Source organism: Bos taurus, chromosome 15, assembly GCF_002263795.3.
Source record: "Bos taurus isolate L1 Dominette 01449 registration number 42190680 breed Hereford chromosome 15, ARS-UCD2.0, whole genome shotgun sequence".
NCBI lineage: Eukaryota > Metazoa > Chordata > Mammalia > Artiodactyla > Bovidae > Bos > Bos taurus.
In genome coordinates this window covers 78576492-78595540 of record NC_037342.1, presented here as the reverse complement: position 1 = coordinate 78595540, position 19049 = coordinate 78576492, and the positions used below count along the sequence as shown (strand labels likewise).

General features: G+C 36.8%; 1 protein-coding gene and 1 pseudogene across 1 annotated transcript; both read left to right on the top strand.

Moving 5' to 3' along the window:
* Positions 1 to 9610: 9610 nt before the first annotated feature.
* OR10AG65 (olfactory receptor family 10 subfamily AG member 65) lies at positions 9611 to 10528 on the top strand. Its single transcript, NM_001390496.1, has one exon. The coding sequence runs from the start codon at positions 9611 to 9613 to the stop codon at positions 10526 to 10528; it is 918 nt and encodes a 305-aa protein (NP_001377425.1).
* OR10AG77P (olfactory receptor family 10 subfamily AG member 77, pseudogene) lies at positions 15984 to 16904 on the top strand (annotated as a pseudogene).

Below are 19049 nucleotides of genomic sequence, written 5' to 3'. Positions count from 1 at the left end.
TTTCAATATTCATTAGAAGGACTGATGCTGAAGCTGAAGTTCCAATACTTTGGCCACCTGATTCAAACAGCCAACTCATTAGAAAAGACTGTGATGCTGGGAAAGATTGAAGGTAGAAGGAGAGGGCATCAGAAGATGAGACGGCTGGATGGCATCACGGATGCAATGGAATGAACTTAGTCAAACTCCAGGAGACGGTGAGAGACAGGGTGGCCTGGAGTGCTGCAGTCCATAGGGATGTGAAGAGCTGGACACGCCTGGAAGACTGAACAGTGACAGATATATATTTATATATAGCTATACAAAAATAGAAAAATGACTGATTTCACTCTTTTTGCAGAGAAAACATGAAACACACACACAACCCAGAAGCATATCTTACTTCAGCGATAACATTAGTTCTTTGGGGATTCTTCTGTATTCCCAATGTCTGAGTGTTTCTTTTTGTAATATTTTCTTTTTTATGTGATTACACTGGTGAGAAGCAACATCTATATTCCCATAATCAGAGCTGACCAGGCTCTCAAATTCCCATGTGTCTTTTCCTCAGTTAACTTTTCCTTCCTGGAAATCTGTTATGTATCTGTCCCTTTTTATAGAATATCCACTCAAATTAGAATATATATATATATTTTTTTTTTTTTTTTGCATGCACTACAAAGATATCTTTTATTTCTATTCTTGGCAACATAGAATACTTGGTCTTGACAGTTATGGCCCATGACTGCTATGTGGCCACCTGTAACTTTCACAACGTCCTCTAGTTATAAACCGGGAGCCCTGTATTCCACTAGTGACTCTTGGCTCTTGAATCAGTGGTGTTACAGTCAGGATAAGGCAAACCTGCCAGATGTTCCCTCTGTCCTGCTGTGGATCTCACTACAAGCTGGGCTGCGGTGATGTTTTTCTGAATGAAGTGTCAGTCGCTATGGTTGCACCATTAGTGCACCATTTGTCATGATCCCTTTTCAGCTGACACTTGGCTCCCACAGTAAAATCACTTCTCCTTCCTATGTTTGCTATCAGCAGTGGAATGAGCCAAAGTTTTCTCCACCTGTACACCTCACATCACGCGTGTGCGCTAAGTTGCTTCGGTATTGTCCGACTCTGCAACTTTGTAGACCGTAGCCCACCAGGCTCCTCTGTCCACGGGATTCTCCAGGCAAGAACCCTGGAATGGGTTGCTGTGCCTTCTCCAGGGGATCTTCCCTACCCAGGGATCAAACCTGCGTCTCTTACATCTCCTGCATTGGCAGGTAGGTTCTTTACCATGAGAGCCACCTGGGAAGCCCCATGGCTGTGCCTTTATTTTGTGGACCCAGAACCATTACATATTTATGACATGATTCCAAATACTTTTACAGGAAAGATTTTTTCTCTCTTCTTTCTAAACCATGTTACCCCGATGTTTAATCCCATTATATATACTCTGAGGAATAAAGCTGTCACAGTAGCCTGAGAAAATTACTGCCTTAATGTTTAATGTCTTATCCACTGCTTTGAGCTAGTGATCTTTTTCCCTACTTAGTTCTGGTGTTGTCTTAATCAGACATTATTTGGAATTTTGCTTCCTGCATTAGTATAAATTGATTGTCCTCATGATCCTGCCATTTTATGCTTGACTTTCTGATATCAGGATTATCTCCCTAGTGTTTGTATTTATAGGAAATTAATTTTTTGCTGATCTCATATTTAATGGACTAGTCTCTGTCAGGAAAAATTCACTTCTTATTTGATTTGTTGTTGTTGTTCAGTTGGCAATTCATGTCCAACTCTTTGTGTCTTCATGGACCATAGCATGCCAGGCTCCTCAGTCCTCCACTATGTCTCAGAATTGGCTCAGATTCGTGTCCATTGAGTCAGCGACACTATTAATATCCAACCATCTCCTCCTCTGCTGTCTCCTTCTCCTTTTTGACTTCATCTTTACTAACATCAGGGTCTTTTACATTGAGTTGGCTCTGTGCATCAGGTGGCCAAAATACTAAAACAATATAGTATATTTTATCTAGCAATTGGCCTCCCAATATTTTTATCCAAAATTCATAATGTATATTCTAGTTTGCCTCCCTCTATATTGTTATAATTTACTTAAAACCAAAAGATTTCAGCTAGCAAAGATACTGCATATGGAAAGCTTTAGAGAATACTTGTTGACTGACTATAGAACATGGGAACACTTGAATAAGCAAAAGTTCATACAGCAGAAAATGTAGGAAAGATGGTCTTTTAATAAATTATATTAATTTAAATATATATAATGGTACAAAAAAGAGAGCTTGAACCTCACTTCACAAAATTTATTTTAAAATGTAATCTCAGATAATTTGTAAACTTAAGTAAAAATGCATAACAATGAGTCTTTTCCAAGATAATGTTTATTAACTTCATGACGTTGGTGAGAGAAAAGTGTTTTTGATAAAATTATTAGTCATAATGTAAACATTAATCAGTTGAACTTCCTGGACTAAGAAATGCTGCTATCCCAAGTGAAATTTTTCAATATAAAAGGTTTAATACACTATTGTTAAAGAAGTGCTCTAAATCAAAAGCATCAAAAATTCAGGAGAAGAATTGACAGCAGACTTAAAGATGCATTTCAAAAGAGAATAATCTAAATGCCCAGAAAAAAGAAGAAAATAACTCATTAGCAACCAGTAAATGCAAATTAAAACCAGGTTAAAACCAAATGAAATCTATGACACATTCATTACGAGGACAAAATCAAACAAACAAAAAGACTCGCCCTATCACATATGTAAGGGGTGTGGAGTAATGAAAGCTCTCCCCGATGCTGATGTGTGAATGGTGCACCATATTACCACATAGCCTGCCTTCATCAAGAAAAGCTTACCCTTAGCCACATACCAAAAGAAATGTGTGCACATGTGTGCCAAGGGACGCATCTGAGAATGCTCATTTCTCATCATTCATTATGTCAAATCTTTATCAAACTAGAATTGCATGTAATTATGATAATTTCACACAGAGGAAAACCAAGGAGTTCTAGAAATGAAAAAAATGTAATTCTATACAGCATGGATTAAGCATATTTTTAAGCAAACCAAATCATAATCATACTGTACATATCCTTTTTGTTAAGCTAAAAAGCCATATCTAGAACATCATTTGTCATATGTATATACATGATTCCCTCTATTTCTTAAATTTTATTTAATGAGCACATTCTATCATGGAAAAAAGCATAATACTCTTTCTTATTTTTGGCTATGCTTCTATTTTTTTCTGAAACTAATTCAGAAAAACGAATCACCTTTTATTATAAAAAAAAAGTAGTAATCAAACAACAAAAATACGATTCAAGACTGGTGAGGCCACTGAATTGCTTTGAAAAATAAATCAACATCTTTATAAAAGGACATACTTAAAGCCAAGTTTAATTTTCCAATCTCTAAAACAACAACAACAAAAAATAACTTTCATTTGTGGTTAAGAGGCACTGGGTCACAACAAGCCAGTCTAGTTTCAGGCACTAGAAATGTTTGATAAAGTATAGAACATATTTTAAAGGTACATATAACTATGGGAGAAAAAAGACTAGATGACAATATCAAAATCAAGGCTCATTAAATCATAAAATATTCACACATTTTCAAGCCACAAATTTGTTGTAATGTTACTGCATATCTTAGTATGTGCGCATGCTTACTGATTAATTCAGAGGGCGAGCACAGTTGTGCTGTTGGTCAGTTGGATATTCCTCTCCACACATACACAACGCATAGGAAAATGTCTCAAATTTTTTAATACTGTATCATTGTTCAGATTACAATTTACTTATTATTTTTTTTTTTTTACAAATGGAGCTGTTGTCTGTATGTTGAAAGAATAATTTTCTTCTGTGAATTGTTAATTCATCTGTTTTACCCATTTTTAAAATTTATACTTTGGACTTATCTTCTGTATTAAAGAAGGAGCCAAGAGCACTTTATTTGAAATCAGTTGTAACAATTTTTTCTGTTATATTAATTATATTTGATACTTAATGGAGCTTGCTACTTTTTAGCATCTAGAAACATTTATTTTTACAGAGTTTTGTGTGTGTGTGTGTGTGTGTCCTGCATTCTAAATTTTAATGAGTTAAACTTTCCTTACTCCAAAATTATAAAACCCATTTCTTAGAATACTTTAATCATTTCACTCTAAAATGTATCATTTGGAGTCTATTCTGCTGTGGGATAGTTATCAAAAATACATATACTGTATTTTTTTTTTCCTTCTAAGGGTGCCCAGTTGTCCGAAGACAGTTATTTTAAATGTCCAGGCTTTACCAATTTGGTAGGCTATTTTTAGTCAATGACAAATTTTGACGTATATTTGAGCCTTTTCTGGAATTTCTTTTCTATTCCAGCAGAAGGCTTCTTTTTTTTTTTTTTTTTTTAGAAGGCTTCTTTATTTATGCATAATACTGTGCTGTGCTGTGCTGTGCTCAGTTGCTCAGCTGCATCAGACTCTTTGTGAGTCCATGGACAATAGCCCATCAGGCTCCCCTGGCCTCCCCTACCTTGATAGGCAGATTTTTTACCACTGAGCCACCTGGGAAGCCCATGCATAATATTGCACTCTGCTGATCAACAGGTCTTATAATTCCTTTCCAGCACTAGCTATTTCTTGGATGAGCCCCTGCAGGAGCTCAGGCCTGGCTGGCCTCTCACTCCCTTTCTGTCCTTTGTCACATCTGGTCCCCATGAGAAGCCTGTCCCACCGCCCACTACTACCGCCCACTACTCATGATCTTTGCCACAAGGCTCCTGATACTTTTGAATTAACCTTCCAAATCATTCCCACTGTCACATTACTCTACGTGTTCCCTCTCTTGTAAATATTTTCTCTTCCTAATCATAAACCTTAAGAAATCACTGTTTACTAAGTAATAGGAAACAACATCCAATTTGGGGGGTCATAAGAAACTGTCTCTGAGCCAAGATTTTTAAACAATTTTTATGTTGGAGAAATTTCTCCACATTTGAAACGTATAACTCAGAAAATTTTGCTTAGCATCTTTCCCATAATCTCAGCTGGACTTATTCCAGATTCTCATTTTATTGTAACTAGAGGCTGAAAGTGGAGAAGGCAATGGCACCCCACTCCAGTACTCTTGCCTGCAAAATCCCATGGATGGAGGAGCCTGGAAGGCTGCAGTCCATGGGGTCGCTGAGGGTCGGACACGACTGAGCGACTTCACTTTCACTTTTCACTTTCATGCATTGGAGAAGGAAATGGCAACCCACTCCAGTGTTCTTGCCTGGAGAATCCCAGGGACAGGGGAGCCTGGTGGGCTGCCGTCTATGGGGTCGCACAGAGTCGGACATGACTGAAGTGACTTAGCAGCAGAGGCTGAAAGTATTCACATCTTGAAGATGTAAAATAAATTTGGGGAACATTGGTGGTAGGCTGCAAAAGAGGAAAAATTTTCTCCTACTACGATTAACCTTGGGTTAAATTTTTAAATTTTGATGTATGTTTAATACATTCATCAGCTAAATCTCAGGTTGCTTAAGAAATCAATAACACACTAATTTTGCACATAAAAATATTTGCCATCAGAATATGTATTATAACTACTACACAGATCTGTCCTCTAACTAAGACTCAAGGAACATATCATACAGAGGCTCGGCATAATGCATTCATAACAGTTAAGGTAAGAATTGGATCCGTGTCTATTTGATCGACCCAAATAATATTGTGTGTGTGTGTGTGTGTGTGCGTGTGTGTGTTCAGTCATATCCGACTCTGTAGCCTACCAGACTCCTCTGTCCATGGAATTCTCCAGGCAAGGATTCTGGAGTGGGTTGTCATTTCCTACTCCACGTGAATTTCATGAGCCAGGGATTGACAGACCAATTGTTTACTAACTGTAGCACCTGGGGAGCCCACAGATAATATTACTTAGCACCCTGTTCATATCTGAGAAATAAAATGCACGATGTCCTCTATTCCCTAGAGAGGCTGAAGGAAAAAATATTCTGAGTAGAGTGATAGCTTTCTGGGGAAAATTAAAAAAAAAAAATACAACAAATCAGAGAATTCAACACGTGATGATTTTAATTAGAAATTTAAATGTGCCAGGTGGCAGAGATATCTTGCGTAGAGATAACTACTTTTATTTAAGAGCACTTTATGTTTAGAAAGAGTAGAATATTTAAAGGCCAGTTGAATTACTTTGAGGAAACAAGTAATTCCACTTACAGTAAAAATTCAAAGCCTCTCTAGTGAGAAAAATCAGCAACATTTCAAGTAAGAAAGGTAAATATGAAAATGATAGTAAGGCTTAATTCTTATTTTAAATTTAAAATTAATCATGTACAAAGGTTTTTAATGTGTAAATTATTAATTTTACACATGGTAGCAAATATTTTTGTTCATTAAATCAACTTCTATATATTTCTTATTCTATTAAATATAATTTAACATCAAATAATTATAATAAATGATGGTATTAAGTCACTTTGAAATGTCAAATAATGTAATAGCTTAAGTCTAGGTATAGATAATATTAAAGAAAACCTCATTTGAGCCCTTATATTGTAACAAAAATGGTTACATATGTCTATTCAATTTGGTATTATAATAAGAGATTTAAAATAAAGTAATACATAAAATAAAGTTTTAACCATTGGAATTCAAAGAACAATTATTTTGAAAAAAAATTATAGAATTCAGGATTTATAAAATAATAAAGATAGCTTTAGTTTCAACAATGTGTTTAAATTATTTTCAAGGATTGAGTTACCAATTTTTATCAAATATACAAACATACTTGAAATATACCTTGTTTTACTCTTATGAAATTCAAACTCAAATCTTACCTATTTCATGTTATACAAGATTTCATCATCAAAATGCCACACCTGTACAATTAAAAATTATATTTTATATAGCACTGGAAATAATTTTATTCAGGTAATGAGTGAAATACTAAATGCTTCTGTTCATAAAAATGATAAAGATTGCAATTCTATTCTTTTGTATATTTTTCCTCTCTTTTAAGATTGACAATTTTAAATTAAAAGTGTTTCTTTACTCAATTTCATAATCAAATAATGAACACTATATTAAGTAAACACACATTTTCTAAGATCTATATTGCTTCCAGCAGGAAAACTAGGACTATGTTCCTAGATCATGCAATAAATATTTTCCTAGGTCTCAGTGCTTAGATCCTAGATCATGGAATGTCAGTGGGAAAGAAAAGCGGCATATGAAAGGGATGAGCCAAATTGCAACATTGTGTGCTGCCAAGTCACGGATGCTCTCCCTGTTAGCTCTACAGAGTGGAGGTGATAATGTTATCAAATTATTGGCAGAGAATTCATGGAGAAGTCACATCTAAGAGTCTGGGGTTTTTATAATACTGTGATGATTGCTTTAGTATCTTATTTCATCCCCACATTAACCATGTGATACCAAGCCAAGGTGAACTAGAGAGCAGCTTTTCTTACTGTTAAAGCAGAGAGTGAAATTTAGAAGAATAAAATTTAGCTTTTAATAAAAACAATAATAGCTAGCTTTCAAATAGACTTTCTATGAATGCCAAAACAACTTTAAGTTGCTTTATTGTATCAAATGAACTAATTCATGTTGCAATCCTAACTGTTGGTACAACTGTTAAGTCAGTTTTCCAGCCAAGTGAACTGTGGCACAGAGAGATTAAGCAATTCGCATTGTCACACAGCTGGCAAGTGAAGCCATGATTCAATTGCAGGCTATCTTGTCAGGATTGTATTTTTTGTCCATGACACTATATTTAGACTATGCTTGCATGGAAAAACTTGAAACGTAAAGGGTGGGGAAATGAGAAGCAGGGCTGGGACTCATGTTGAGTCAAGTGATGCCTGGAGTGTAATATTTAAGGAGGCAGTCACTTTAACAATGGGGCGATGCAGAATCAGCCCTGAAACTGAGTGTGTGCTCTTAGATTCTGTACTAGAGGAGTCTCATTCCTTATTTAGGTAAGACCATATCCCACTCCTGGCTCTGATGAAAGGAAAAAATGGAAAAAAGTAATCATCAATGAGTAACTCAATAACTCTACCAAAAACGATTTTTCTAGGGAGTGTGGTACAACCCTGGCAACTAAAGATTTAAGAACATTATACCGTATTAATAATTATAATTATAGGACCGTGACTTATACATAAACATATTAAAAGTGATAGGTAATTTTATCAATAAAATCATATTTAATTATCTCAAATAAAGAAGCAAACAGAAAATTTAAACAATTACTTAATATAATAGATGATAAATAACAGAGTTAGAATTCAAACTTAAGTATGATTTAAACAATAGGCACTGATTTGCAATCACAAAACCAATGTGCAAATGAGCAATGTATCCATCATTGCTAAATCTCAATATCCTAGCTCAAGAAAAGTGAGTTTAGAAACTGTTATCTGAATTATTATTATTATTTTTTGAGGAACAACAAAGACATCAGAGATGCACACAGAACACAGGGTAAAGCATGACAGAAAGTATCTCACACAGCTAGTGAACGTATTCCAGGTGACCCCTCTTTTCCCACAGTGACCCTCTTAATTGTCTCTCTCTGTATCTATTCCCACACAACTTTTCCAAAATAAAACCCTCTGATAGCCCCCACATAGCATCTTACTGAAATATGTGTATTCTATTCCCCTATGTACAATAAAATAAAAGTCTCTCATATTTTTTGTAAACTGCCTAAAAATGTGAATTGTATATAAGAACACATATGATCAAGATCGTCAAGTGATGGGAGGGAAATGAAGACTTGAAATATGTAGCTGAAAATATATAAGGAAGATAATTTCTGTTATATTAATAGTTCTACTGAAGTATGTAAAGTCATAGAGAAATGCAATAAAATTGTCAAAAAATGTAAATATCTGAGGGAATTCCCTAGCAGTCCAGTGATTAGGACTCTGTACTTTCACTGCTGTGAGCCTGAGGTTCAATCTCTGGTTGGTGTACTAAGATCCCACAAACTGTGAAACATGGCCACAAAATAATGTAAGTATTTAAAACTGAGATCACATAGCAACACTGTGGGTCTATCTTCAATAACTCCGTTTGTCTAAGGTCTGTGCTGATCAGGGCATTTGGGGCTTCCCTGGTGGCTCAGATGATAAAGAATCCGCCTGCAATGCAGGAGATCTGGGTTTGATCCCTCGGTTGGGAATATCCCCTGGAGAAGGGAATGACAACCCACTCTAGTATTCTTGCCTAGGAAATCCCATGGACAGAGGAGCCTGGTGGGCTACAATCCATGAGGTCAGAGAGTCAGACACGACTGAATGACTAACACTCTAACTTTTTTGACTTTGGACTATATTCGGAAAGAATGCCCTAAAAGATACTTCAAGGGAGAGTGTATGGTGATAACACATGGATTATAAACTGAGAAAAGGGAAAGCAGAAATAATAAAAATTCTTAAATTAGAAACAATTGCACTGATCATGAAAATCAACCTGGATATCCTGATACAATTTATAAAACAGGCACTGATCCCTGATGGTAAAAATAAAAAGCAGATAATACATTTACCCTTTCTCACAGATGGAACACCAAGAAAAAACACCAGAAGGTAATCTCAGTAAACTGATGGAATTTGTTCTTCTGGACTTTGCTGACGTTCCTCATCTCCAGAGGTTTTTATTTGGACTGTTCTTACTCATCTATATAATTATCTTGATGGGCAATGGCATCATATTTCTGATAACAAAACTAGACCCTGGTCTCCAGACCCCCATGTATTTTTTCCTTGGCAATTTTTCCCTTTTGGAAATCTGCTACGTGTCTGTTACACTCCCCAGAATGCTCACGAGTCTTTGGACACAAAGAAGAACGATTTCTCTAGTTGCTTGTGCCACACAAATGTGTTTCATTCTTACACTTGGGGCCACCGAGTGCTTCCTTCTGGCTGTGATGGCCTATGACCGCTACGTGGCCATTTGTAGCCCTCTGCAATATCCCCTAGTCATGAACTACAGGGTGTGTATCCAGCTAGTGGCCAGCTCCTGGATCAGTGGAATCCCAATCCAAATAGGCCAGACATGCCAGATTTTCTCTCTGCCCTTTTGTGGTTCCAACCTCCTGAACCACTTCTTCTGTGACATCCCTCCCATACTCAAGCTGGCCTGTGGGGACACTTTTCTGAATGAAATGTTGGTCTTCACAGTTGCTGCGCTGTTTGTTTTGGTTCCATTTCTGCTGATACTTGTCTCCTACGGCAAAATCATCTCCACAGTCCTTAAATTGCCATCAGCCACAAGTCGGGGCAAAGCCTTTTCCACCTGCTCCTCTCATCTTATGGTTGTGGCATTGTTCTTCGGATCAGGCCTTGTCACATATTTAAGACCCAAGACCCAAGGCTCAGCAGGAACTGACAAAGTGCTTTCCCTCTTCTACACGATTGTGACACCTGTGTTTAATCCCATGATATACAGTCTAAGGAACAAGGATGTCATGATGGCACTGAGACAATGGCCAAGCAAACACCTTAGTTCATTGAAAAAGTGACTTGTATTTCAGAACTTGATTTCTTATATATGTGTTATAAATTTTCAATAGATATTTATCTTAAACTCAATTTATCTGCCTATAAATTGGTAGTTATTACCAAAATAAAAATTACTTGTAACACTGAGAAACCTTTTTGTCTAGAGTTATACAGTTGTGTATGGGTCAACAAATAGCAATATTTGCTTAGGAATTCTATAACCTTGTTGTGAAATGTTTTCTTGTATTAAGAACTTCAGACAACAATTGCTATAATATGCCCAGCTGTAATACAGACTCAGTTATGTCACTTATTGGAAAGCATATTATCCAGTTCCAAGAGTTGTCACAGAAATTTTTTAAACTAATTTAGTAATGGACTATAATTAAAATATTATGTATAGTTTGACCTAGCAATTATTCTACAGAGAAAGAATTTCTTAGAGTGAAAAGTACCTCTCATTAGGAATGTAGTTTAATAAATGATGTTGTACAATGATATTAGTAATTATTAGGCATATATCAGATTAAATTCATAATATGATTTGTTGAGTTGATAAAACAAAAGATATTACTGAAATCTTTACATATAATAAGATGAGCTTGGAAAAAGTGATGGGAATATTCATAAGTCATGGTTTTTTAATATATTTTCCTAGAGATGATAGTGGGGTTAGGAAAGTTAGGGGAAAAGGGAAAGGATTTAAATTTTTGTAAAAGTATCTTCCAAGATGGGGAAACAGTGTCAGACTTTATTTTTCTGGGCTCCAAAACCACTGCAGATGGTGACTGTAGCCATGAAATTAAAAGACACTTACTCCTAGGAAGGAAAGTTATGACCAACTTAGATAGCATATTCAAAAGCAGAGACATTATTTTGCCAACAAAGGTTCATCTAGTCAAGCTATGGTTTTTCCTGTGGTCATATATGGATGTGAGAGTTGGACTGTGAAGAAGGCTGAGAGCTGAAGAACTGATGCTTTTGAACTGTGGTGTTGGAGAAGACTCTTGAGAGTCCCTTGGACTGCAAGGAGATCCAACCAGTCCATTCTAAAGGAGATCAGCCCTGGGATTTCTTTGGAAGGAATGATGCTAAAGCTGAAACTCCAGTACTTTGGCCACCTCATGTGAAGAGTTGACTCATTGGAAAAGACTCTGATGCAAGGAGGGATTGGGGGCAAGAGGAGAAAGGAACGACAGAGGATGAGATGGCTGGATGGCATCACTGACTTGATGGACATGAGTCTGAGTGAACTCCGGGAGTTGGTGATGGACAGGGAGGCCTGGCATGCTGCGGTTCATGGGGTCGCAAAGAGTCAGACACGACTGAGTGACTGATCTAATCTGATCTGATCTGATAAAAGCACAAGTATTGTACACCTTAAACCTTACATGTATACACATATTAGAAATGGTCAATACAAAAATAATCATCGTTGTTAATTATGGAAATCACAGAGTAAATCATTCTGTTTTTCCCTTTGTTTTATTGAAATTGTGCAGTTAATTACAATAAACTTGTGCTATTCAGGTAATCAAAATAACAAACAATAAATTTGTATTCATTCTGAACAAGGAAAATCTCAATTATTAGTTGTGTGTGCTATTTGCTATTTCTGTAGTTACATATTTTTCAAAATTCCATGTGTATATAATAATCCTTCATATAGACAAGCAACAGGTCATTGCAGAAATATGACCTGTCTCCATTACTCAAAGTTAAAAAATATGATGAAGCTTGAACCGTTGCTTTTAAAGTTTATTCCCATAAAAATATTTGTCAGTTTTGTTCACATTTACATGGAGCTGGCTATTTCCAGATGGATAGGGAGGTGCAGTACCACTTTCTCCTTGGAAGAAAGCAACCAGATGACATGTGACCAATTCTGATAATGCAGTGAAGAAGGAAAAACCAACTCTTATTGAGAACCAAACAAACAATGAATCACTAAGATTCTCAGATAATACAGCCATCATAACCTACTAAAATCTAATGGAAGCGATTGAATACAGGAGGTTAAAAGAAAGAGAACTATAATAACAGCAACATCAAAATTCCAGGAAAATTTCTAGGCAGAAATTGGATAAATCCTGAAACTATCCATATGTTGAAAAGATTGAGACAGAAATTAAGAAATCCTCTCTTTTTTCTCTCCCTCCTGCCTAATTAAAAAAAAAAAAATTTTTAGAGAGAAGAGATAACTAATGGGGGTGGGGGACAACATTTAAAAATATTGATATATCGAGCGAATGTGACTGGATCTCTCTCCTTTTATAGAGAAGGGTAAATAAGAGTGACATCTTGGAGCATTATGACATTTTTGGGTAGATACTGAAGTTTTACAAGCTAAAAATGTCAGTGGACAGCTTCAGAAATTATTTTCACTTTGGTTTGGCAACTAACAAACCATATCTAAACTAGTTACCACATTCAGTGGTAATAGCTTGCCAAAAATCTGTATCTGTATCACTTGTTTTTCAAACACAGTGAATGTGTGCAAATACTACCAATGCTTTGTAAATTATAAATACCAATACAATATTGTAAAGTAATTAGCCTCCTATTAAAATAAATAAATTTAAATTAAAAAAATAAACAAAAATTAAATATCTTTATTAGCAAGATAATCTTTTGTTACTACTTTGCATTGTACTATTCCCAGAATAAGTCACTTATAATTCTGATAAACTAAGCACACACAATTTTATTATTTAGAAACACAAAAACAGATATTCATTTATGTAGGTACACATGCTTGTCTGTGTGTGTCTATGTGTGTACTTTAGGATAATATTGCTTTTGTGGACTGAAGTCAACTGACAACGAAGGATGGGAAGGTCAGTAACATGTGCAAAGTCTTTCCAAGATTAATAGACTGATTAGGGGAAAGTGAAAAGTGAATATGTCTTCATTGTGCATCTGGATTGTATTAATAGCTATGGATTCTTTGCTGGAAAAGAATATTCGGGGAGTAATGGTAGACATCTTCTCTTTCTTTCCTTCTTTGAAAGGTATCTGTATATTTATATTTATATAGGTATCATATGAATAATTGTTTCTTGGAATAGTGTATTGGTATATGTAACCTTATTGATAAACTATTTTTTAGCTGTGACATGAAAGCATGTAAGCTTATTTCACTACCATATAATTAGTACAGAGAACATATATGGAAATAGAATAATAGAATTAGAAGATAAAGAGAAAGTGAACATATGGTCTAAGGGAAGAGTTGGAAAAAATATAAATTATGAAACAAACTTTTAGAGAGATGATGTTGAAATTTCAAAAAGAAAGATGATTGTGCTTTGCTATAATAAGCTTTACACAGAAAACATATACATATTTATATATGTACATTTATATTTTGTGTTTAAAGCATTTAGATAGATGATAGATACATAGATAAAAAGAGTTTGTGTATGTGCATGCAACAACACAGATGAGAACTTTTCTAGGTGGATTCGTTGAACTAATTATATTTAGAATGATTAAGTTTGTCATATATGGCCTTCCCCAGAGGCTCAGTGGTAAAGAATCTGACTGAGGTGCAGGAGCTGCAGGAGACGTGAGTTTGATCCATGAATTGGGAAGATATCTTGGAGAAGGACATGGCAACCCATTCCAGTATTCTTGCCAGGAAAATCCCACGGATAGAGGAGCCTGGCTATCTACAGTCCATAGGGTGGCACAACCAGACACAACTGAAGTGACTTAGCATGCACACACAAGGTTGTCACACACACACACACACACACACATATATGTATATAGTTGTTGCTATTCAGTCGCTCAGTTGGGTCTGACTCTTTGTGAGTCCACAGACTGCAGCATGCCAGGCTTCCCTGTCCTTCACTATCTCCTGGAGCTTGTTCAAACTCATGTCCATAGAATTGGTGATGCCATCCAACCATCTTGAACTCTGTCATCCCCTTGTCCTCCTGCCTTCAATCGTTCCCAGCATCAGGGTCTTTTCTAAAGAGTTGGCTCTTCGCATCAGGTGGCCAAAGTATTGGAGCTTTAGCTTCAGCATCAGTCCCTCCAATGAATATTGAGGATTGATTTCCTTTAGGATTTACTGGTTTGATCTTCTTGCAGTCCAAGGGACTCTCAAGAGTCTTCTCCAACACCCCAGTTTAAAAGCATCAATTCTTTGGCACTCAGTCTTCCTTATAAAATGTGTCTTTGAGGGTCATTATTCTGTGACAGCCATACTTGACAAAACAAAGAATCAATTAATAACTGCCTCACATTTTGGATTTCCATACTGAAAGTATATGTAAACATCAACAAACCACTGAATATCTAGAAGAAACGGAGTAGCCATCATAGTCAACAAGAGTCTGAAATCCAGTACTTGGATGCTATCTCAAAAATGACAGAATGATCTCTGTTCATTTTGAAGGCAAACCATTCAATATCACAGTAATCCAAGTCTATTCCCCCACCAATAATGCTGAAGAAGCTGAAGTTGAATGGTTCTATGAAGAACTACAAGACTGTCTAGAACTAACACCCAAAAAAAGATGTCCTTTTCATTATGGGGGACTGGAATACAAAAGTAGGAGGTCAAGAAACACCTAGAGTAACAGACAAATTTGGCCTTGGCGTACAGAATGAAGCAGGGCAAAGGCTAATAGAGTTTTGCCAAGAGAACACACTGGTCATAGCAAACACCCTCTTCCAACAACACAAGAGAAGACTCTACACATGGACATCACCAGATGGTCAACACCAAAATCAGATTGATTATGTTCTTTGCAGCCAAAGATGGAGAAACTCTATACAGTCAGCAAAAATAAGACCAGGAGCTGACTGTGGCTGAGATCATGAGCTCCTTATTACCAAATTCAGACTTAAAATCAGGAAAGTGGGGAAAACCACTAGACCATTCTGGTATGACCTAAATCAAATCCCTTATGACTATACAGTGGAAGTGAGAAATAGATTTAAGGGACTAGGTCTGATAGAGTTCCTGATGATCTATGGATGGAGGTTCGTGACACTGTACAGGAGACAGGAATCAAGACCATCCCCAAGAAAAAGAAATTCAAAAAACAAAATGGCTGTCTGAGGAGACCTTACAAATAGCTGTAAAAAGAAGAGAAGTGAAAAGCAAAGGAGAAAAGGAAAGATATACCTCTCTGAATGCAGAGTTCCAAAGAATAGCAAGGAGAGATAAGAAAGCCTTCCTCAGTGATCAATGCAAAGAAATAGAGGAAAACAATAGAATGGGAAAGACTAGAGATCTCTTCAGGAAAATTAGAGATATATTTTTAAAACATATATTTAATATTAATGAAGAATATATTTCACTACAGTTTCACAGGTCTTATTAGTAATAGGTTTTGTTTCTTTAGGGAATTGGAAAAATAAGAGGACATAGAATCCTGTTTATACATAAGGAAACAAAAGTCAAAAAGTGAAATAATGGTACTTCGGATTGAATCATTCCCACAGATGAAATATGAAGAGATGAAAGCAGAAGACAACATATCCACAGTTATACAATTTGTTCTCCTGGGGTTTTCTGACCTTCCAAACCTCCAAGGGTTACTCTTTGGAGTGCTCTCCATAATTTGCATCATTATCTTAACTGGAAATAGTCTCTTAATAATAATAACTTGGCTTGACCCAGCTCTGCAGAAACCCATGTATTTTTTCTTGGCAAATTTTTCCTCCTTGGAAATTTGTTACGTGTCCGTCACTTTCCCTAGGATTCTGGTGAACCTTTGGACTCAGAACAGAAGCATTTCTATGTTGGCCTGTGCTGCCCAAGTGTGCTTCTTCCTTAGCCTCGAACCACTAAGTATTTCCTCCTGGCAGTAATGGCCTATGACCGCTGTGTGGCCGTCTGTGACCCTCTGCACTATCCCCAGGTCATAACCCCAAAGACATGCCTCCAGCTGGCTGTGGACTCTGGGATCAGTGGAATCCCATTGCAGATAGGGCAAACGTGTTGGATCTTTACTCTGCATTTCAGTCATTCGAACCAGATTAACCACTTCTGTGACGTACTCCCCATTCTGAAGCTGGCCTGCGGAGACACTTCTGTGCAGGAACTGTCAGTCTATGCAGTAGTTCTGCTGGTTGCTGCAGTGCCTTTTATGTTAATACTTGCCTCTTACAGTAAAATCATTTCCACTATTCTGAGGTTGCCAATAGCCAGAAGAGCCAAAGCCTTCTCCACGTGCTCTTCTCAGCTGTTGGTTGTGCTTTTATTTTTGATCTGCTGCCATTGCCTACTTCAGGCCCAAATCCAGTCACTCTGCAGGAACTGACAGACTGCTCTCCTTGTTCTACCCCATAGTGACTCTGGTGTTAAATCCCATGATATACAGCCTTGGGAACAAGCATGTGATTGCAGCACTGAGACAATTGTTACTTAAAATATAGATTGAAGGCAGGAGGAGATGGGGACCACAGAGGACAAGATGGTTGAATGGCATCGCTGACTCAATGGACAACAGCTTGAGCAAACTCCACGAGATGGTGAAGGACAGGGAAGCCTGGAGTGCTGCAGTGCATGGGGTTACACAGAGTTGGACTGCACTGAGTGACTGAAAACAATAAAAGTATAGTGTGATGAGTATAATTATAAATGTTTTAACTGTTTGCCACACAGTTATCAGAGAAAGGTTTTAAATATCTATAATTTCCCCTTAAAAACTTAACCATTTCTAGCTTATAAGATATTTTAGATAGTTTAAAATAATCCACTGTTGACTATACTTAAATATTTATTGGGCTTCCCTGGTGGCTTAGATGGTTAAGAATCTGCCTGCAATGCAGGAGACCTGGGTTCGATCCCTGGATTGGGAAGATCCCCTGGAGTAGGGAAAGGCTAACCACTCCAGTGTTCTTGCCTGGAGAATCCCCACAGACCGAGAAGCCTGGTGGGCTAACTAATGAAAGGATCTTAAATATTTCATACCTAAATAATCCTCTATTGTGAATAAAGAGTAATGTTCGTTACATACTTTATGAAAAAAAAACAAAACAATTCAAGTTGTTAAGACTTTTGGCTTAAATATACCTTAAAACATGCAAGATTCCTTATATTTTTCCATTCTTATTGTTGGCACTTTTTGCTTCAATTGCATGGAAACTGACCAGTAGCAGTTAAATAATGGCTATTTGAAGGAGGAATTGAACAAGTGAATGAGCGAATGCATATTACCGTGCCCTATGTCAGAGCCCTGGAAAAATCTAGAGACTTCATTTCATATTGATATATGGCAAAACCAATACAATATGGTAAAGTAATTAACCTCAAATTAAAATAAATAAATTTATATTTTTTTAAAAAGAAAAAAAATAAAGATATTTAGATAAGAAAAAAAAAAATCTAGAGACTTCAAAGAATCAACAGACACTAGGAGTATGTCTATTTATCCCACTATACCCTCATGAGGAATTACTTCAATCATCATACTAAAAGAAAAATTTTCATGTACTGAGTACTTTTCCTAACTGTACATTATAGAAGAATCTCCCTGTTTGTCCCAACATTTTTACTTTGTACATATTTCTATATTCTGAAAAGGAGTACATCAAGGCTGTATATTGTCACCCTGTTTATTTAATTTATATGCAGAGTACATCATGAGAAATGCTGGACTGGAAGAAACACAAGCTGGGATCAAGATTGCCGGGAGAAATATCAATAACCTCAGATATGCAGATGACACCACCCTTATGGCAGAAAGTGAAGAGGAACTCAAAAGCCTCTTCATGAAAGTGAAAGTAGAGAGTGAAAAATTTGGCTTAAACCTCAACATTCAGAAAAAGAAGATCATGGCATCCGGTCCCACCACTTCATGGGAAATAGATGGGGAAACAGTGGAAACAGTGTCAGACTTTATTTTTTCGGGCTCCAAAATCACTGCAGATGGTGACTGCAGCCATAAAATTAAAAGACGCTTAATCCTTGGAAGGAAAGTTATGACCAACCTAGATAGCATATTCAAAAGCAGAGACATTCCTTTGCCAACAAAGCTCCGGCTACTCAAGGCTATGGTTTTTCCTGTGGTCATGTATGGATGTGAGAGTTGGACTGTGAAGAAGGCTGAGTGTTGAAGAATTGATGCTTTTGAACTGCGGTGTTGGAGAAGACTCTTGAGAGTTTCTTGGACTGCAAGGAGATCCAACCAGTCCATTCTGAAGGAGATCAGCCCTGGGATTTCTTTGGAAGGAATGATGCTAAAGCTGAAACTCCAGTACTTTGGCCACTTCATGCGAAGAATTGACTCATTGGAAAAGACTCTGATGCTGGGAGGGATTGGGGGCAAGAGGAGAAGGGGATGACAGAGGGTGAGATAGCTGGATGGCATCACTGATTCAATGGACGTGAGTCTGAGTGATCTCCGGGAGTTGGTGATGGACAGGGAGGCCTTGGCGTGCTGCGATTCATGGGGTAGCAAAGAGTCGGACGTGACTGAGCAACTGATCTGATCTGATCTGATGTACAATTTTGGCCCAAAAATAATCTGCTTTGAATTATTTCATCTTTTTCATAACTGCCTTCCAAACTACCCCTAT

Coding starts and splice junctions, on each gene's coding strand:
- OR10AG65 (NM_001390496.1), top strand. CDS start 9,611: ATGGAATTTGTTCTTCTGGACTTTGCTGACGTTCCTCATCTCCAGAGG.